This window comes from Athene cunicularia (genome assembly GCF_003259725.1).
Source record: "Athene cunicularia isolate RWA chromosome 1 unlocalized genomic scaffold, athCun1 chr1_part1, whole genome shotgun sequence".
NCBI lineage: Eukaryota > Metazoa > Chordata > Aves > Strigiformes > Strigidae > Athene > Athene cunicularia.
Window position 1 is genome coordinate 78,291,937 of NW_020799091.1, and position 19,362 is coordinate 78,311,298.

At 38.1% G+C, this 19,362-nt stretch overlaps 1 protein-coding gene across 4 annotated transcripts in view; it reads right to left on the reverse strand.

Annotated features, from left to right (window-relative positions):
• Positions 1–298: 298 nt before the first annotated feature.
• Positions 299–19,362, reverse strand: part of ARHGAP6 (Rho GTPase activating protein 6) — a 316,856-nt gene continuing 297,792 nt past the window's right edge. For all 4 annotated transcript variants that reach the window (XM_026850458.1, XM_026850466.1, XM_026850443.1 and 1 more), the window contains exons 9-13: positions 17,149–17,328; positions 11,955–12,052; positions 5,654–5,916; positions 4,045–4,125; positions 299–3,313 (exon numbers count right to left, since the gene is read on the reverse strand). In XM_026850458.1, coding sequence (XP_026706259.1) covers positions 2,607–3,313; positions 4,045–4,125; positions 5,654–5,916; positions 11,955–12,052; positions 17,149–17,328 — 1,329 coding nt within the window. In that variant the 3' untranslated portion in view covers positions 299–2,606. The remainder of the gene's footprint in view (positions 3,314–4,044; positions 4,126–5,653; positions 5,917–11,954; positions 12,053–17,148; positions 17,329–19,362) is intronic.

Genomic DNA, 19,362 nt, shown 5'->3' on the forward strand with positions numbered 1-19,362 from the left:
GGAATATCATGGCTGTACAAGAGCATGTGTCATAGGAAAAAAAAAAAAGATGCATAGATCTAAAATGGAATCGCTTACACAGATCTATCAGCTAATATAAAACCAGAAACAACCTTTCACAGCTATGTTTCTTGTGAAATATAAAAATCCATCAAAAGAAATTATGTCACTGATTTCGGCCTGGAAAGAGGTACAAATAAAAATTACTACATCCTTAACCTGCTTGTGATAAATTTTGCTCTGTCCTGTTCAAATGAAAACAACAGACAGAAATGATGTAATATTGGCAAGTGTTACTTTAATTCATCGGAATTAAATTTATTCTCTCTCTCTCTCTCTTCCTCCAAGCAACTATATATTGAAATGCGTGCAGACAAGGTTGTCCTCCAACAGTGGTCTTGTTTTTTGTTCTCTGTACTTGCATAAATTCCAGACAGATGGTAAAATACACATATATACAGAGAGGGGTACTGGCAAAAAGCAAGCTCTTTATTAGGCTTAGTAATCATTAGACATCTTTCCCTAAAAATGTTTAAAATGTGCTCGAGCTTCTGTATTTAGAAAGGGATTTATAATGAAGAGATGGACATCTAGTGAACGGAGTATCTTCTGCAGCAGCATTTACACTGTGTCTGGTTTTGAGGACTATTAGGGAGCTTTAATTCCCTGTAGCAAAAGTGTATCAAGCCTGGGATAATATTGAGACAAGATCAAATAATAAGGATTGTCTGTGAGAGCTTGTTTTTGTCCTTCCTTATATTCCACTACCTTTTTAATCTGGGGTGGGGGTTTTTTTAGTAATAAATTTGCACAGAGCTACAGGTAATAAGCTACATGCAGAAACCGTTTCCTATCAAGTCTCATGTCAAGAAGGTATTTGAAAAAGCCTTGCGACCACCAGAAAAGAGCTGAGATTTGTTCTGAATGCAGTATTCATAAAAAGAGCCAGCCAGGCTACAACAGTCAAAGGCCGAATCCTGCCCCTTTCTACTTGGGTTGGTGCTTTTATCTTATAACTTTACTTGGGAAATGGAGATATGATGGACAGACTACAGGATGGATTTCAAGCCTAAAACGCAAGTAAAACCTTGGATCTTGGATATGTGAATCATATTTGAAAGTGGTCCTTAAATTCCTAAGCCTTTTAGATTTTTTTTTACATAGATAATCAGGAATGCAATAAAACCACAACAATTTTAAAATAAACCTTACTTCAAAAAAGAGAGCAAAAAATATGCTCATTGTTTTGTTTAGCTTTTTATTCCATCACTATGGCACAAGATAGAACTTAGACAACGTCACTGAATAAGCCTTCAACTTCATTAAAATTAAGACTAATATATTTTATAAAATTCTTTGATATGATACACTTTCCCTTATCAAGTGATAAAAAGAATTTTCTCTAGAATACTGAAGTACATTGCCACCTGCTGGCCATAAACAATTTGGCAATTTAAAAACACCAGAACGTGTATAAAACAGCAACATTTAACAATGCAACATACAGTCATTGAAGAAGTACTATTGACCCAGACTTTGGCACAATATTTATAGAAATTCAGCTGTGAACATCTCCAAATGTCATGTTCACTTCTGAAACTCTGTGTGACTCCCTTTCATATGTCTGTTTGCTAATGCTGAAGCTTTGTCATTTCAAAGGAAAAGCCATATTCTTTCTCAGTTGTTACACACCTCAATTTATTGTGTTTGGTTTTCTAAAATTTGGATTCCAGTTTATTGTTTTAGAACAATACATAAAATCATACATTTATAAATATATATTATATCCTGTATACATAACACTGGTTTTCCTCTAGAATGGGAGGGCAGACCTTTGCACTACATCATTAGTTGGTTTAGGCATGGCCTTGCTCTTAAGTTGATTCTCTGAGCTGCTTCCTACCAGAATCTAAAAAAAAATATTTTCATAATCTTGTATCAAATTTTAATTTTGTTTTCAAATATATTTATAAGAAAAAAATATTTGGTATTTTCCTCTCTAAGCTCACTACTACCCTTATAAAATATATGGCTTTTCATGTTCCACTCTATTTTAGTGTTTTTCAATAGGCAGTGAAAAAAAGGACAACTTCCCCTTTTAACAGGTTTTTTTTTATATAAGCACAGAAACCAGCTTGTGCACTTCTATAGAATTCCAATGCATATCACGGTAATGTAAGTGCAGTGATTTTTAAAAAAAGCAGTCATGATTGATTGACATCTGTATATGAAAACATAATATATGATTATCATACAGTACCCATTACAGAATATACAATCATCAAAACTGCAGATATATAAATACACTTTTAGCAACATCAAAGCAACAGTTTTATCTTATACACAGCGTATGCGTACAAAGTTATTAGACTAAAATTTTCATCTTGTTTCTTCTCAAAAGCTTGCTGAAAAACAGGAACATACTGTATTTGTAAATGGACTGCTTGACAGTGCTGTTAAGAAATTAAAGTGAACAAAATTATAAAAAAAAAGTATATGCAATTCAGTTGGTATAAAACAAACAAGCCCTCCCCATTTTCCAATGTCACTGCTGTTTTCCTATGAAATGGAGGCATAGGTATGAGTGGCAGTTCTGCAGAGTCTGATCATACAAGGGTTTCTGGGAGGGCATCGGGGTTATCAGCTGATAGTAGCTCCCAAATTTGCCACCTATCCCGTTGCCACTCATGCCAGTCCGCCTCTGAAACATTTTTACTGTTCTGACTGTGAGGTGCTGCCGAGTAGATGTGACTCCCTTGGGTGTGCGGGGCCGGCCGCTCCTGCCTGGAGGTGGCTTGGTCAGGGGCTTTGGCTGGTGGTCCTCCGGCTGCTCTGGTCCCTGAACTTTTCTCTTGGCGTTGAAGTCTCCACAAAGAGTGCAATGTTGAAGAAACGCTCGATCGTTGTGACAACACAGAGCTTGTTTTTCCTGGGCCTGGGTAAGGGGGTGGTGGCCGCTCTTTTCTGTAGGAAGGCTTGGCTGTACTTTGCGAACAACCCGCATTTGAGTCACGCTCACTGAGGTCCTCCACACTGCTTAAAGTCAAATGCTGCTCTGACTTTGAGTGTGACAGGTCTGAAATCCTACTGCCAACTTCAATTTGTGGGTTACTGCACACCCGAGACACCGTGGGATGAAGCCGACACTCGGGAATGGCAGCAGTTGTCTGGCTCCTTCGCATGACCTGCGTGCTGGTGTCCAGCTCAGAGGAGCTGCCCTGACACCGAGGAGAATACGTGGTGAGGTTCCCCTGGGAAAGAGAGCACTGTCCGGGTCGCAGCAAGCTGCTTTCGTAAATGTTCCCGTAAGAACCTGGGGGCCAGAGTCAGAAAGGCAACATCAGTCTGCACAATCATTTACGTGGTATTCAACAAGTTATTGCTTTTCCCCTGTATCACACAGTACAAGAGGCATGGGGGCTTTTTATCATCAGGCTGTGTGACTGGAGGTGTTATCAGCTTCACTGCTGGCCGAATCTGGGGACACAGAGCAGCAGCCCTACATGTATCTGAACCATGTCTAATGTATTACTCAGTGACTCTTAATACTTTGCTCTGACATCAAGCTTTGCAGTACTTAGTATCTTTCAAATCTTGAAAAGCAGGGGGTGTTTTAGTCTCACAGTTTCTCTGTGAGTGGGTGCAGATGGGAGAAAAACAAAGGCAGGACAGGTCAGGGACTTGCCAGGGCCACACCAGGGTCAGCACGCAGGGTTGCCAACCTCGCCGCCTGTGCTTGTGCCACTGCGGTAGCTGCTCTCAAATCCCCACCCGGCATCCACCTTCCAGTGACTTTTACAAGAATACAAAACTACTTTTTGGAGTAATTTTAAAGCGACTTTTAAAATTATCTTGTGACAGTTTGAAATGTCACCACATTTGTATAACCACTGCACCTCTCTGTGTTTTATTGAACAGACACTTTTTGAAAGTCCAACTCTGGATAATGTGAATTCTCCTACTGGTTTCACTGTGATTTCTCAAAACCAGGGAATCGTTTATCTCTTTGCTAGATTTGGGCTTAAAACTTGAGAAATAACTGACCTGTCATTGCTGGATCTTTGCAGCCACTTTTCAGCGTGGAATGCCAGGTGCCCCAGATATCAAAATGATCTTCGGAAACATCTAAATAGCAGAAAGAACAGGAAGAAGATGATGAATTGATCCTCTTAAAGCCATTATTTATTTAGAAACGTACATATGGAATGGTAAAACCTTAAGTTATCAGAGATGTTAATGTATACTAGCATCTGACTTACCCTGCACCGAACACAAACACTTCAAATGTATTTGTTTGCAGTTACTTCTTGTTTCATGCTCAGATCCTGTAATTAATTCCTTAAACTCTGTACGGGCAGGATGCCCAAGTTTGCTGAGAGAGTGGAACTTCCTTTAAGTCCTCTGCCTTACCAAAGTCAGTTGGAGAATTTCCACAAGAACAGGAGGATTTGGTCAACAGAAGGTAGTTCGTGTGCTTTTTACAGGAAAGAATGGTGAAGCTCCCTCAGAGGCAGCCCCAACCCCAGGGATTACTGTAAGGCATGATCTACCAACCTGCAGCATCACCTGGGCCTTGCACAGAAGTGCTGTCACAGAATGGGGATTTAATGAAATACATGCATCAGGCACTGTGCCTGATTGTAACTATTTCATGCCTTTTTCTGATTCCATCTGTCAGCAAATGAATTTCCTAACTGGTCATGGTCCAGTACCATTGTGATGCATACTAAAGTCCAAAAGACGGTCAATATGATAAAACTTCATGTAACTTCCTGTTCATAACTTACTAGAAATCTGACCAAATTTTGAAACCTATTCAGAGATTTAGGTGCTGAATACAGAAGATAAATGCCCACTGGCATTTATAAAGCATATAGTTGAGATAATAGACTAATTCCCATTAATTCCAAATGGAATTAAGTGCCTAACCAGTACCTCTGAAATGAATTGGTTTTTAAAATACCACCAAACCATTATCTGCATCCCTAAACACTGAAAGTTCTTAAAGTTTGGCTTGCTAAATATGCATTTCATGAATGATTTTTTTTAAAAAAATATTTGTAAATGAAAAGCATCTTGAAGTACTGGTGAGCTATCAGTTTAAACCACAGTTCTTTACAGAAGAAATTATTCAGGTGTGCACTCCCTAGATAGCTATGGAAATTATGGATCCCTGCACTAGTATTGCTAGGCGTGTAATTGGTAACAGATGTAAAGCTGTGCAGCTCAGCTGTGTTCTCCAGTGAGAGGGTGTTGAGGTCATTCTTTTCAATTGAAGAAAATTTGTAGCATAACATCTTAAAATCTCAGCTTTTTCCAAAGTCCAGACCATACTCTCGTAGGTATTACAGTCCTGTGGAGCAGGACTAGAAATCAGCCTTTGCCATGCTGTCACAGGCAGGCCGAAAAGCAGGACATACATAGTTCTATCTTCCTAAATAACAGCTCCAAGTTTTGAGCCATGCCATACCAAGAGCTTTAGGCTCAAGAAAAAAAAAAAAAAAGGATGTCGGTCAGTTATTTTTGGTAAGGTTATTTATACTATTGCTCCTCTAACCCCGGTAACTAATAATACAAACCTGACACTTCTCAAGTATTTCAGAAACCCCCATTAGTCACTGAGAAGGAGAAACATGAGCAGGATGTACTCTACCTTTTCCAGCCTGTGATGCAGAAGAATTCTCCTTTGTCTTAGGCTGCAAATGTCCAACCAGTGTGTACTGTTCAGGTACCTTGTACAGCTTATCTGGGCTGCGGGCAACTTCTTCTTGCATTGCCATCAGCGAGCGCTCGGACAGCACGGGGGAGTTGTTGTCATAAGGGGAAACATCTCCACTTGAAGCTTTGTTGGAGTCTGTGGAAGAATGTCTTCCTCCTGTGGAGTAGGAACCTTCTGATCGCAGCATCTCAGGGCTCCTGAGAAATTTTAATAAACAAATCACTGTTAATGAAAAATGCTTTATGTTCACAGCTATGGGTGCAGTCTGACATCATACAAATAAAATCAAATACACAACTATGATCACAGCTACTTAAATGAAAACACTTCAGAAGCAGTACAGAAATGAATTTTCCATGAGTAAAACTTTTGCCATGAAGTGGCCAGCAGAGGCCACTAAAAATCAAAAGATGTTGCTGTCAAGAAAAAACAAAAACCACACAACAGTACAGTTCACCACAGGAAATTAAATAGTAAATCAATTCCTTATGTTACCTTGACTATTTATCCTGTTGCAACAGTAAATCTGAGGGCATGATAGGGAAGATTAGTTTGATGCTAAGCGGTATGCTAAAATCACTTATATCATTCTGAAGTACTGCACTGCCAGAGAAACCAAAACCACAGCTCACCTCTCACTGTGAGAAGGGTCCTTTTCTACAGACATCAGAAGGTAAATATTCTACAGGGGACAAGCAGATGTATCTACCATACTTCAGATGGGGACAGAAAACAACTGGCTCTGCTAAAAACTTCTACAACTTTTTTTACCCTTTCACCTTTACATCACCACCAGCATGGCCTGCATTTAATTTTGACCAAAAAAAGGCAAACACAACACCCACCAAAGTGTGGCCAAAGCTCACAGAGACAATTCTCATTTTTAAAGTGTATTGGAAACATTGAGGGACATTTCTTGAACTGTTGCAGTTTACTACTCAGACAGGAGTCTGTCTGTGACAGGAGGCAGTCTGTGAGTCACTGAACCTCCCAAAGAATACGCAGAAGTACTCTGTAAACAAACATAACATTTCCCCTATCAGTCCTCCCTAATTTATATTTCTATTACTCATTTTTAATTTCTCTGCATGTTGATCTTTGCTTCTTACATGCTTATCTTTTGCTTTCTTCCTTGGTCACTTCTCTCAGGGAATTCACATTAAGATCTGCTGTAAATGAATGTGATATGACAGAGGCTCATTCTTGTAAATGTGTACTGAAAATGGTCAGCCCTTCTCAGAGACATATCCAAAAAGCCTGAACTTAGCCAAAGCACATTATTGTTATGGAATAATAACCTTCTTTCCAGACAAATGAAATAAAACTGAAGAAAAAAATAAAGAAAGCACACAGTGGTAAGACAGGCTGGCCATAGCACACTAAATATTAATGCAGAAATAATGACAAAACTTAACATCACTTTCAAGCTGTTGGCTTTTTTTCCTGGATGATTTACATACTGCATGTCCCAAAACATAAAATATATACACTCAACATCATGACTATTATGTTATTCAATATTCCATTTTTTTTCCAGTAGAAAAGCAAACATAAAGTGTTGGGAATGGATTAACTAAGTTTACTGCCCAGTAACTCCCAGCAACAAATCCATCACTGAACTGATCGTGAACCTCAACTGGGGCCAACTCAAAAAATCAGAGCTGCCAACTGGCAAAGTAGCACTATCCCAAGCTTCCCAGTGTGGTTGGTATGGTAATACTGGGGAGTCATTAAAAAAAAAAAAAAAAATAATTAAATCATGCCTCAATTATGTAACTTCCCATTTTAACTTCTCATCTGAAGACGAGCCCAACATAAATTAATCTATAAACAGGCATGTACTTTTTTTCCCCCCTTACTCCTGTCTTTCTGCCATCTTAAATTCTAAAAAAGCTTGTGCAGTGAGTGAGTTAAGATGAGATATAAGCAATGTCTTGGGAATTTTAGAAGAACCAGAAAGACCTGAGAGAAAAGGGAAGACACATTGATATCAGTAGGTTTGCTATGACCAGCTTTCTCTCCAGCTTTCTCTGAACCATCTGAACCTCACCCTGCTAGCATACAGACATACTTAGCACTAACGGTGACAAGAGTAAGGCCTACTGCATGTAAATCTCTGCAGAATCAAAACTTAACTATGTTGCACAGGGCAAAGAGAGAGGTATACCACCACTTAGTCATGGCAAGGTAACAGAAGGAATAGGTGAAAGGGAAATGGAGATGAAAGAACATGGCAACATAAACTTGAGTTCTGTGAAACACTGATTGCACGTCTTACCTTGAATGATCTGTTATAGTCTATCTCTTCTCAAGACAGAGATCCTGATAAAAATTTACTTGAATAGAAACTGTCAAGTCTTTGGAAAGATCCAAATGTTCAAGTTTCTAAACTCATTTACAGTTTCTCCTAGTAAGCCCATGCAATTATATATATATATATATATATATAAAAAAATCACTTTCAAATTTGTTTAAAAAAAATAGTTCTAAAAATCAAAGAAAATGCCTGTGGACTCTGTCAGCTTTACTATAAGAAACCATCAAAATTGATTGAATAAAGCTGGAAATTGATCTCATATATTTGCAGCTTTACCATGCTCTTCAGGAACAAAATAAAACACAACTTGCAAAAGACTTTGGCTCACATCTTTACGAGTAAAGAATGAATTCTCACATATTCCCTAAAACAAAACTTCTGCATCTGTTTCCTTTACAGTCTGAGTTCAGTAGAAAATGGATGTTTACTAAAATTAAAAATTCATCTTCCCCTGGATAGCTGTGAGATTCTCTACCCACACTCTGGGGAAAAACTAAACTGGGAGGCAAATGTAAATACTGCGTGAGATGTCCGCCCGCCTATATGCAGTCTATGAATAAGGGCAGATTATGGTCTCCACAAGGACTAATGGAAGATTAGGTACTATCAAATGTGAGAAGTGGGAAAGCAAGCAAAGTATTTCCTAGTGGTTATGAACCATGTTAAGGAAAAGATTTTAAAAGTGGTTATGTGCAGACTGAAAAGATTTGAAAGCTACAGAAGGAACCTATGCCACGTGTTCAAAAACAGTATTTCAGATTCCAAACCAAAAATCAACTGCACTATGAAGGAATTTGGTCTTTCCATTTTAATTGGCATCCTGAATTGATGTTATCCACTGAAATCTACTTGCATGGGTGAACTGGAAAAATGTTAATAATCATTACTTCTACTAGGGATATTCCTACTTTTCTGCTGGCATCAGGGTCATAAAAACTGGAAAACCCTTTCTGGTTTTGGCATAAAACTTTTTCTGTTATATCTTAAAGTTTCTGAGTGGGAAAACAATTCTGTCATTAAAGAGGCAAATCATACCGAGTGTGATGGCTTGACAGCATGCAGTAGTAATTTTCAGACATATCTGAGCAACACAGGTGTCATCAACAAAACAGGTTATTACAGGATTATGATGTGGTTGCTACTGTAACAGGGTAGAGGACTTAATGATTCAGGGAGCCTCTGCACAGTTTTGAAAACAGCATTTACGCATACTGTATGGCCTATTGTATGGCCTCATCTTTGTGCCACAGGTTAGGATGGATTAAAACCCATCATCGCCATCCAAAAACATTCAAAAATTCTATAACTTTGAAATTCATTTACTCTAAAAGGACTACCAACCATGATAAGCAATAAATAATAATAAGAAACAGATTTTATTTCTGTGTTAGTTTAAAGATGCTCCATCTTACAGCTGGAAACCACCAAATCCACTGTCATCAAGTCAACATACAAAACAGTTGGGAAATCATTCACAAAAGCACACTTCGTAATTGCTGCCTATGGTAATTAGTGCTTTACCATGAATGACTTATATAAACTCCCTGACACACCATTTACAATGCTCAGCTCTTAAGAGAACGGAAAGATGAGAAACATCTGATTTGTCCTCCTCTGGGAAGGAAGGGAGATTGTTTTCTCTGTTAGATCAGAGGCAAGAAAGCATTTGTAATGCCATCAAAAGCAGAGATGTGAGGGCAATTGCAGAAGCAGGACCTTCAGAGCAAGTAATATGACATTAAAGTCTTGAAGTTGATTCCATACCCTACGCTATGCAGCCAACTAGTTTTTCTGATGATGATTGTCTCAAGAATATGTAAAATCTTCTGTTTCATGGAATCAAATTTGTATCTTGAGTACATGACCAATAAATTTCCAAGAGTAGTAAGGATGTATTTTGGAGGCTCATTTTTATCAAATTGACACAAACATCTCCTTGTTGTCTGCTGCCTCACATTTCTTACATGAAAAATAACCAACACATAGCCTCAAAATTGAGATTATATTCTGAAATAGATTAATCTCTTAAGAGCATCACACTCCTAGCAGCAACCCTATGCAACATTCCCTCTAATTGCCTGGATATCTTAACCAAGAAGTTGCAATCACAGTGAAAACATATTAACATTAAGAATAAATCACTTACATGATAGCAGAGTAGAAGAAATAAGTTTTTCCTATCTCAGTGATACTGCATCTGTCTGTTACTGAAAATACAGTAAATTGGTACTAGTGTGGGTGTATGTTCCTGTTTGGTTTTGCAACCTTTTCTTACAAAACCCCTTTTGTCAGATGTGACCAGCTTTGCACGAAAGATCCATTTTCTCCTGTAGCTGTGCATGGTGGCTGAAAAGTAAGGAAGCTCAAGGGAAGGTCAATTAATTTAAAGGAAACAGAGTCTAACATCCAGAATGATTTGCAAGAAATTTATGCCACATGTGAGATACAATTTTATGTCTTTATAGTATGTAGACAATGAAATCCAGCATGAAGGTTTTTATTAGATTGAGTTAGAAATAATATGATCACTCCAAACTAAGGGCTTAGAGAACGAAGTCTCTACAGACTTTACCATATGTTGTGTGATTTGCAGTGCTTCTCCTAATCATGGTCTTGGCTCACGGCAAATGTGAAACGAGTAAGAGACAGCTAATGTACCTCTAGTTATCCTGCATTTATTGTGATCTAAATATACACATGGTTACTTGTCAGTCAGACATAAACTAACTGAAATTATTTCATGTCTGTGGTACACTAAGAAAACACACAGAGACAATTACCACAAATCAGATCATCTGTGATAATTTGCTACTGCATGTTATGTGTTCATGTGGTTAGACAACAAACTCATAAAATCCTTTACAACACATGATATATTCTGCATGTATTTTTGCTTTTAGTTTTTATAATTAAAGAAAGCTTTTTCCCCCATGTGTTAATTATACTACTTTTTATACCTCTTCCTCTAAAGCCAGGCACACTAGTACATTACCTCCAACTATACAATGCTCAGAGGGAGAGAACAAAAATCTTAGCTAACTGTCTGTACAAATTCAATTTTCATTATATTCTGAATGCACTAGGCACTTTCTACACACACAGGAAGACAAAGTCCAATCTGTCCCAGAGAGTTTAGAGTCTAGGAAAAAATTACTTAAAGCAAGCTTGTCAAAATTTTGTGATTTTTGGGGTCTGACTTGTTGGGATTCACTAGAATAAAGGCAATGACTGTGTCCCATGAGAAAGCCAGGAATCCTGTTAATCCAAATGTAGAAACTCACAGCATTAAGGCACATGGGTGTAGGCATATATACACCATACACAAAGTTAGAATATGTTATGTATCGTAACTGTAATAGTGACCAATGTGATTTTTTTTCCTCTTCAGTTCTGTCACCAAAGCATATAATCAAATAATATCCAAAGAGTCTCCATAAACCTGCTGTTGCGGTAGTTGACTTGTTTACTATGTCTTTGTGTATACAATAGGAAAAGAACAACAAACTGGTCAAATGGCTAGCTGTTACTCTGTTAAGGCACTCTAGGGTGTGTTTCAAGGATAGTGTAATACACTCCTCCTGTTACTGAAGACTACAACAAACCGAAGACATGAACCAGCAGATCACTAGAATACATCCTGTCAGATAATAGTGCACTGAATATTTTTATGTACATGTAATTCTGTTCTCTGCAGCAGAACACAATCTTTCCTCTGGATCAGGAAACAAGATTTGTCTTTAGAAAATGCTGTACAAGAGTCATAATTTCTTTGGCAGAGTCTGTGTAATGGGGAAGATATTTCTACTCCACTGTAGACAGTGCAGAAGAGCTGTGGAAAACTAGAACCTTTTGAACACTTCCAGTGGGAGATAGAAATTCCCAGCAGAAACAGGGATGATGAAAAAACAGATTACTCACGATGACTGGGAAGCTTTCCTCCTCAACAAATAGTCCACAACATCTGGGTCAGTCTCTAATAGGCTTATAAGCACTTCATTCTGTAGGTCAGGGGAAACCTATGAAGACAGCAAAAAATACTTACTTGGAGACTAATATTCTTTCACATATATTGATTTTGGTACTATGTTTAGTCTAAAAGACCAAGTACAAGTACATTTACAAAGAGTATATAAATATTCAGAAGCTTCCACTTAGAAGTTTCATGTAACAACAGGTGAAGTAGGACTAAAGATCACTTTGTACAATGTCAAAGGCTGATGACTGTTGAATAACCCATTTTTATCCAGATGGATATTATATCTGATAACAGTGGGACTAATTGTGTATCTCAATCTCAAAAGCTCCAGTTTAAGGTCCTCATCTTACATCCCCATTCAAAGATCTGGGGACATTTACAAATTTCCATTCCAAGTGACTGTACTTCTTTTAGAAACAGTGTGAAATGTAATTACACAGGAAGGAGAATTTTTCATCATACATTCTGTGGCATTTGACTTATTTATGTCCTCATCATATGGAAAATTTTTGGCAACCGTTCTATCTATGAAGATCTTAAATTGCTTCATTTCAGTGAAACCTGCCAAAAGTCACTATGTTTCCAAATGAAGCCTTATAACCATTTAATGTTCAGGTATCCACCATATGGCCAAATCCTGGGATCTAGAAGCATTTAAATTCCTGGTCATGCTCAATCAGAACTTGAGTAATTAGAGAGTTCATCTGTCCATAACTCAGGTTTACAAGTGGGTCCTATTCAATCTCCAGCCACTCTGGACGACAGGTAGTAGCAACAAGCTCAGCCAGAATTTGTGTCATCTTCTTTTGGAGTTTGGCCTTCTGATTTGCTATCTCTCTTCTAGTGCACTCTATATGGAGATGAACCTTCAAAACACTTGATAGCTTCAGTTGCTGCAGGATACAGCAACATCTCCTGGGCAGGTAGCAGGAATGGCGCTCCAAAACCTGTCCAAGTGCTTCCAACTGCATTTTACATGGGTCTTACCAATCCTTAAGTGAATTTGTCCACATGACAGTGGAACATTCAACTCAACCTTCAAAGCACTGAGACAGATGAAACCATCTGAGAAACTTAAACTAACAGTCCAGATTCACTCATGATGGATGGAACTGGAGGCAAGACAATCTCAGCAAGTCATCAACTGTGCAATATGCTTCTGGATGCAATTTCTCAGAGCCTGAATCTCTTGACCTTCAGGTCACACTGCATGGGCCATTTGTTTTCCCTGACATTTCCTGGGAAATAGGAATAGAATTAGTAATAGATTCCCCCTGGGGAATACCTCAGTTTGGGAGGTATTCAGGGAATCAACTTACTGAAAACGTGTATTTCTTTATAAAAGGAAATAATTTGAAAATAAATTAAGATATGTATCATTTAATTCAAATTTATCCAAAATCTCTATCAAAAACTTGTGTGACCACATATTCCTTTTTTTAAAAACTGTATTTAGCCTCTAAGCTGAAAAAATATCTTATTAATGGTCATTGATATACTAGTCTTTAAGTAAATGATCTCTTTACAGGAATACATTTTTGGAAACGTGGTATGCTGTAACTTCTTCATTTAGACAGCCTTCCTGTACAGTAGAATAAACTCCAGATAAAGTTTGAGGGTAAAGAAGAATCCACATCTTTCTCTAACTTGCTATTCAGTTTTATTTCAAGTTGATAAGCTTGTAAGAATCTCCTGAGAGGACTCTGTCAGAAAAATAAAAATATTTTCCATGATAAAAAAACCATCAGTCTTTCATTACATAAAAATGAATCTGAAAAAGGTCAAACAGGAAGTTCAATTCCAACTGAAAGCATGTGCAAAACCCAAACTTAACAGTTCTTTTGAGTTATAGGATTTCTATCTGAGTGAGTAATATATTAATCTATGATCCTTCAACTGGGTTTGTGCTGATAGTCTCCTTGATAGATATGTATTGGGTTTTGGGTTTCCTCCTGTGCAGCAATTTACTTCAGTTTGGTTAACTAACTTGTGAGTGTAGAAATGATATGCATGTGATTATAAACTTACATTTATAAAAAACTACTAAATTGGTATCTCAGGAAAATGTTACAGAGCTGCAATAGCTTATTGAATTAATTGTTTAACTGGAAGTTCTGGCTGAGTATGTAGATGAGAACTTCAAATTCAGGGACAGAAGGGAAGCCAAGGCACTGCTGAAATAACAGCTGTTCAGCACACACTGGGATGGATCAGAGGGCTCTAGGGTTGTCAGGACTGCAGTAGATAGGAGATATTTGGGACTGGGTGCTACATAAGAGTCATAGCTACTGAGACACAGAGAGGTGGAAGGACACTTAAGTGTCTCCTCTGGGCTGTCCCTGGCTATTGATGTAGAGAGGCAGCATGTGACTGTCTCCTCAGTGGGAAGTCACAGTAGCTTTTAACAGTAAAAATAAGAAATTTCAGACACTACATAGTGCTTCTTTGCAGCAGCGCTGGATTTGGGCACTAGGAAATGAAAATGCATGACCAAGATGCTCTTCTCCATCCTCCATGACAAGTCAAAACCAAGGAGACAAAGTGTGGTTGGGTTGTGCTTCCCCACATTCAGCTGTGGGCATAGTTCAGAGACTGGCAAAGAACAGTCCTTCATACATTCCTGTAAAATGTTTTAATGCATCCCTAAGAACTCAATGAAATGGGTAAAAGAAAGGCCTTAACATTCTTAACATTAATGAAGCAAGGTCAGAATCCATCTTCCATATGCAATCCACATGTTTGCACGTTGCTAATGTCAATTATAATTATATAATAAGAACAGTCCTCAGTATCCTGGGTTGTTCTGACAAATAGAATCTCCTGACCCACCACTACATCAGAGTCATTCTGATATTGTGGTCTGGGTGCCACAACACATCCTGGTTTCCTAGGTTTTATTTCACAAATGTTGTTCCCGTTTCAGTGCTGAAGCCAATCAGAGTTTTATAACCTCCCCATATACAAAAGTAACAGAAAAAAAATAAACCAAATACAAAAACACCTTAGCAGCAATAACACTGTATGTTATAGCTGTAGCTGAATGCTTGAGTCCAGATGTTTTTCTTTTTGTAAGTACCATAAATGTCAAGTATAAACTGCAGTTCTGGTTTGGCCCTACTCCTGTGGGTTTGGAAAACGACCTGCTGCTGCCTGAATTCAAATGATCAGAGTTTTATTACAGTTAGATGTGCAAGTCTTTTCCTTTCAATGTATCTAATACCAAATGATGTGCTGGGCTAATTATCTTTGTAATACAAGGAGTGTCTCTGGGCTGCTGCTGAAAATATGAAAAAGACAGAAGTAAACACTGGTAGAAGCTTTATAGAACACTATGAGCAATTTGACACAATCCTACAGATCAGTTATCATGTGTGAGTCTAGACATCACTTCAGAAAACACGCAGAAATTGCCATGTTGTTTGTTAACTATGGCAATGGGAAGAGTGAAAGCACCCAGAGACCCTCAACTGTTACAACATTTCTATAAATTTCACATCAATGTATTTCAGCTTTCAGGAGAGCACCTGAGATAGGTTTGTCTTTCTCTCACATGCAGCTAGCCTCTCATTTTGAAACCTGATTCTAATCTTCCTCCACAATCTGAAAAGCTACTCTGGAAAACAAAAGAAAACTCCTCCTCCCCCCCCCACCTTGTTTAACCTGCAGATGAAAATGCAAGCACTGAAGAGATAAAGGAATAAATCCATCACAATTAAAAGAGACCATATTTAAGTTACTCTAACCCTAAGCCCCACCGTTTCTACATTGTAAAGTCAGAATGTGTGCCTAAGCATTATGTACTGAGATGTGGCTGTGCTGTAAAATATTCTTAAAGAGAAACAATAAGAAAACTTCAAATATTGCAAGTATTCAAGTATTATTTTAAGTGCCATCCACACTCTGGGCCAGCAGACCTTTGCAAAAGAGTGCAGCTTTGTCACTTTCTTTTCCTGCTGTGGAAGGAAAAATAGTACATAAAGTTTCCCCAAACTGTGAAAAGCATTAAAAAAAAAAAAAAAGATTGCTGAGCGTCTCACTGGAACAAGAATAAAAATAAAGCAAAGGATGTAATGAAAGGCAATACAGTGTGAGGGAAAAGACAGAAAACCACAAACAAGTTCATCTGAGGCTAAGACTGATAGGCAGGACTCATGACTGCTTTCTCATGCTCTCCTCCCTGTTGAAATCTGGTACACACCTTCCCCTGACAGCACTATGGGCCCATCAATCCCACATGTCTACAGCCCAGGCTTGTCCATTTTCTCCCATCAAGGTACCCAGCACCCAGCTTTACAGGAGCACTAAAGGAGGTTTCCAGAGTGTTCTTCCTCTTTGCAAACTGATCTTGGTGCAACATACAGCACTGCTTAGTTTCAAGACACAACAACCAAAGCCATTTTCACCTTTTCAAGGCTACTGGTTTTCTTAAGACATATATGCCCACTAAAAAAAGACAGGATAGTGCCCACCATTAGGTCTGACTGGCTTCTGCTACCCCAGAGCAGGGCGCTCTCAAGCACAAGTTCTACTGAGCTGACCTATAATTCTGTAGACAAAAAGAGGAAAAGGTAAAGCCACAGAATGAACTGTTCAGGTAACCGTTAGGCATGAGGAATGTGATTTAACTAAGCTGCTTCTTAAGTCAACAATGTGTCCAAGTCCAAGGTCAAGGTGCTTCCCCCTCATCCAATCAACAAGAAAGTCTTTGGTAGAGGAGGCTGTTCCTTAAAAATAACCAAGGATCTTCTATTCCCTGCAGAAAAAATGACTCCCTAACTTCCAAAACTGAGAGGTGAAAGGTCATTTTCAGTCATGTCTTCAAAACTAATGAGTAGTGCTGGTTCACTGTTTGGTATGCAACTGAATAGCCAAACGCATCATTTCACAGACAGAAATCTTCTAAGGAATATACTCTTTACCTACATTGAAACCATTTCAGGCAACACACATTTTTAATACTATTGCTTACTGCAAAGCATTCTCCTTGATAGAAGACTACTTTTTCTACCAATAATTGACCCTAATTTAATGCATATTGTACAATTAATTTCATCCTATTCTTCTTTAACACCCACTAGGTAGTTCCACTTTTAACTTAAAAATGTATTGGAGTAACGTGAAGAAACATCCACCTACCATGAAAAGGGCTTCATAGTTTTCAATCATCTTTTGTACGACAGCTATGATAGCAGTACTCTCTTCAGCTCGAGCTGAGCTCTGAACTGAGAATTCTTTGTCTGTAGATTTCTGCTTGTGCAACAAGTTAGGGCCAAAGATGGTAGCCAGGTTGAGTGATGTCATTTTGTTCCCAGTAATCTAGAAAACAGAATATAAATGAGGTGGGGTCTCCAAGGGTCTAATGTGTACAGATATGTATATATACACAGCTACACCCTGCTTCCCCCCCCCCCCCTCTCGATTTGGCAGATGCTTTCTCAAGTAGCACTCATGATGTGAAACAGATACAGTGAGGAAAGACATAATTTTCCATGTTTAAACAGTTTAGATAATTAAGGAGCATGCTCATTATTTTTATTACTATTTTTCTGTCCTTTTGCTTGTTTCCTAGGACATGCCAAATGTGCCAAATGTTTATTTGTTGGGTGGATTTTTTTGTTTTGTTGCTTTTTTTCCTACTTTTATAACGCTGTGCTCAAATAAGCAACAGCAACCTGATTTTGGAAGAAGTAGAAGGCTAGGAATACGTACTATACTAGACAGAAATTATCTGAAAAATATGACATATAGGTTATTAAATCAAAATTTTCCTTGTCATATTTGTGATTAGACTACTTTTTCCCCTTCTATTATTTTATCAGAGAAAAAAGCAGGGGTCATGTGCTTCTTCTCTATGTCTCCACTTGGTTGCTATTCTGGGAATGCAGAAGAAAATGCCAGCAGTTTGACTATATAAGACCATAAGTGAATTTCAGCTGTTAACCCAGTATTTCTTGCAGGGTTTTTTAAATAAGAAAAAAAAATATAATGAAAGTTATTTTTAATTTGTTTCAGTTACATTTGAGCTAATCAGTTTTTTAAAATGACAGAAAGAGGCACCAAAAAGAGGTAGTAAAAATAGCATTTCAAGAAATGAGTGTGACAAAATGAACCTTTTCAAAGTAGTATTTTAATTTTATTTTTTTTTTGTAGCTGGTCATTTACTGAATACTCTAGTGAAAGTTACAACTGACTGCACTTGGTTTATTTTTTACAGAGCTCATCTAGACAGCATAGAGATGGCATTAAAAAAAGCTTTGCCTTTTATTGGTGGGACAAGCATATAATCTTGGAAAGATATCTGCACTAAGTAGATGCATGGGCAGTAATAACAAAAATGTTGGCTCTTTGTTTAAACACTCATCCCATCATGACTGTGAGTACAGCACACTCCCTTATTTGTGCACCACCATGCACCTGGCTGTTTTTTGGGTGACCTGCTTTTTAAACACTGTCAGAGTATTAAGCCACAAAGGATTCACAGGCACAAAGTTCCTTAAGTGTGCCAGGGGCAGGCTCTGGCTGTGTCTGAATCTGCATGTACAGGTTGTTTGTACAAACAAAAAGTCTCTTCTTAAGGGCAGCCTCATGGTATCCCTTAAAAAATGTTGTAAACATATCCACTGAAATAACAGAATAAGTAATTTCAATAAAGCTAGTCATCCATCTTCAGCTTCAAGAGAGAAGGGCTTTTGAAAGAAATTGTGAAGAGGGCCTGTGTGTCAAAGCTTGGCTTTTTTCCTTCCAGTGATAGCAAAAGAGTCTGATAAAATACTTTCTCTTGCCCTGTATGCTTTTATTCACTTAATTATTCATAAATAGCTTAAATAATTGTGAGCAGAATACTGTGTTATCTATAAAAGGTATCCAATTGCACATACTATTCCTAATGCTTACAATACTGCCAAGATAGTTTACATAAACTTGCCTTGCCAAAATACCTGTAGCAGAGCTGATGTACTGTTAAGGGGAATGAAAATGCCTTTAATACAACTGTTGGGCCAAACCAACTCTCTTAAGCAGCATCCTCTAGTCCTGCAACAAGATCCTCTTGGGTACATTCCTGAATCAACAGAGAACTCTTTGCAGGACCAGGGGGACCACAACCTTAGCTGACTTATACATGTTTTTAAGCACAGTAAAACTGTTACAGGCTGCTCTTTTCAAATACTTTTCATCATAGCGGTGCAGTTTTTTATCAACTCCCTGCTGAGGACAAAAATCATAGCATTTAAAGTGGATTTAAAAGTGAAATACGCCTTGCAGTCACATACAGCACATTGGAAGTTAGGACTTGAGGCAAAAATTCAGCAAAACTCAACTCAAAGTGCCAATTGTTAAAACCAGACAACT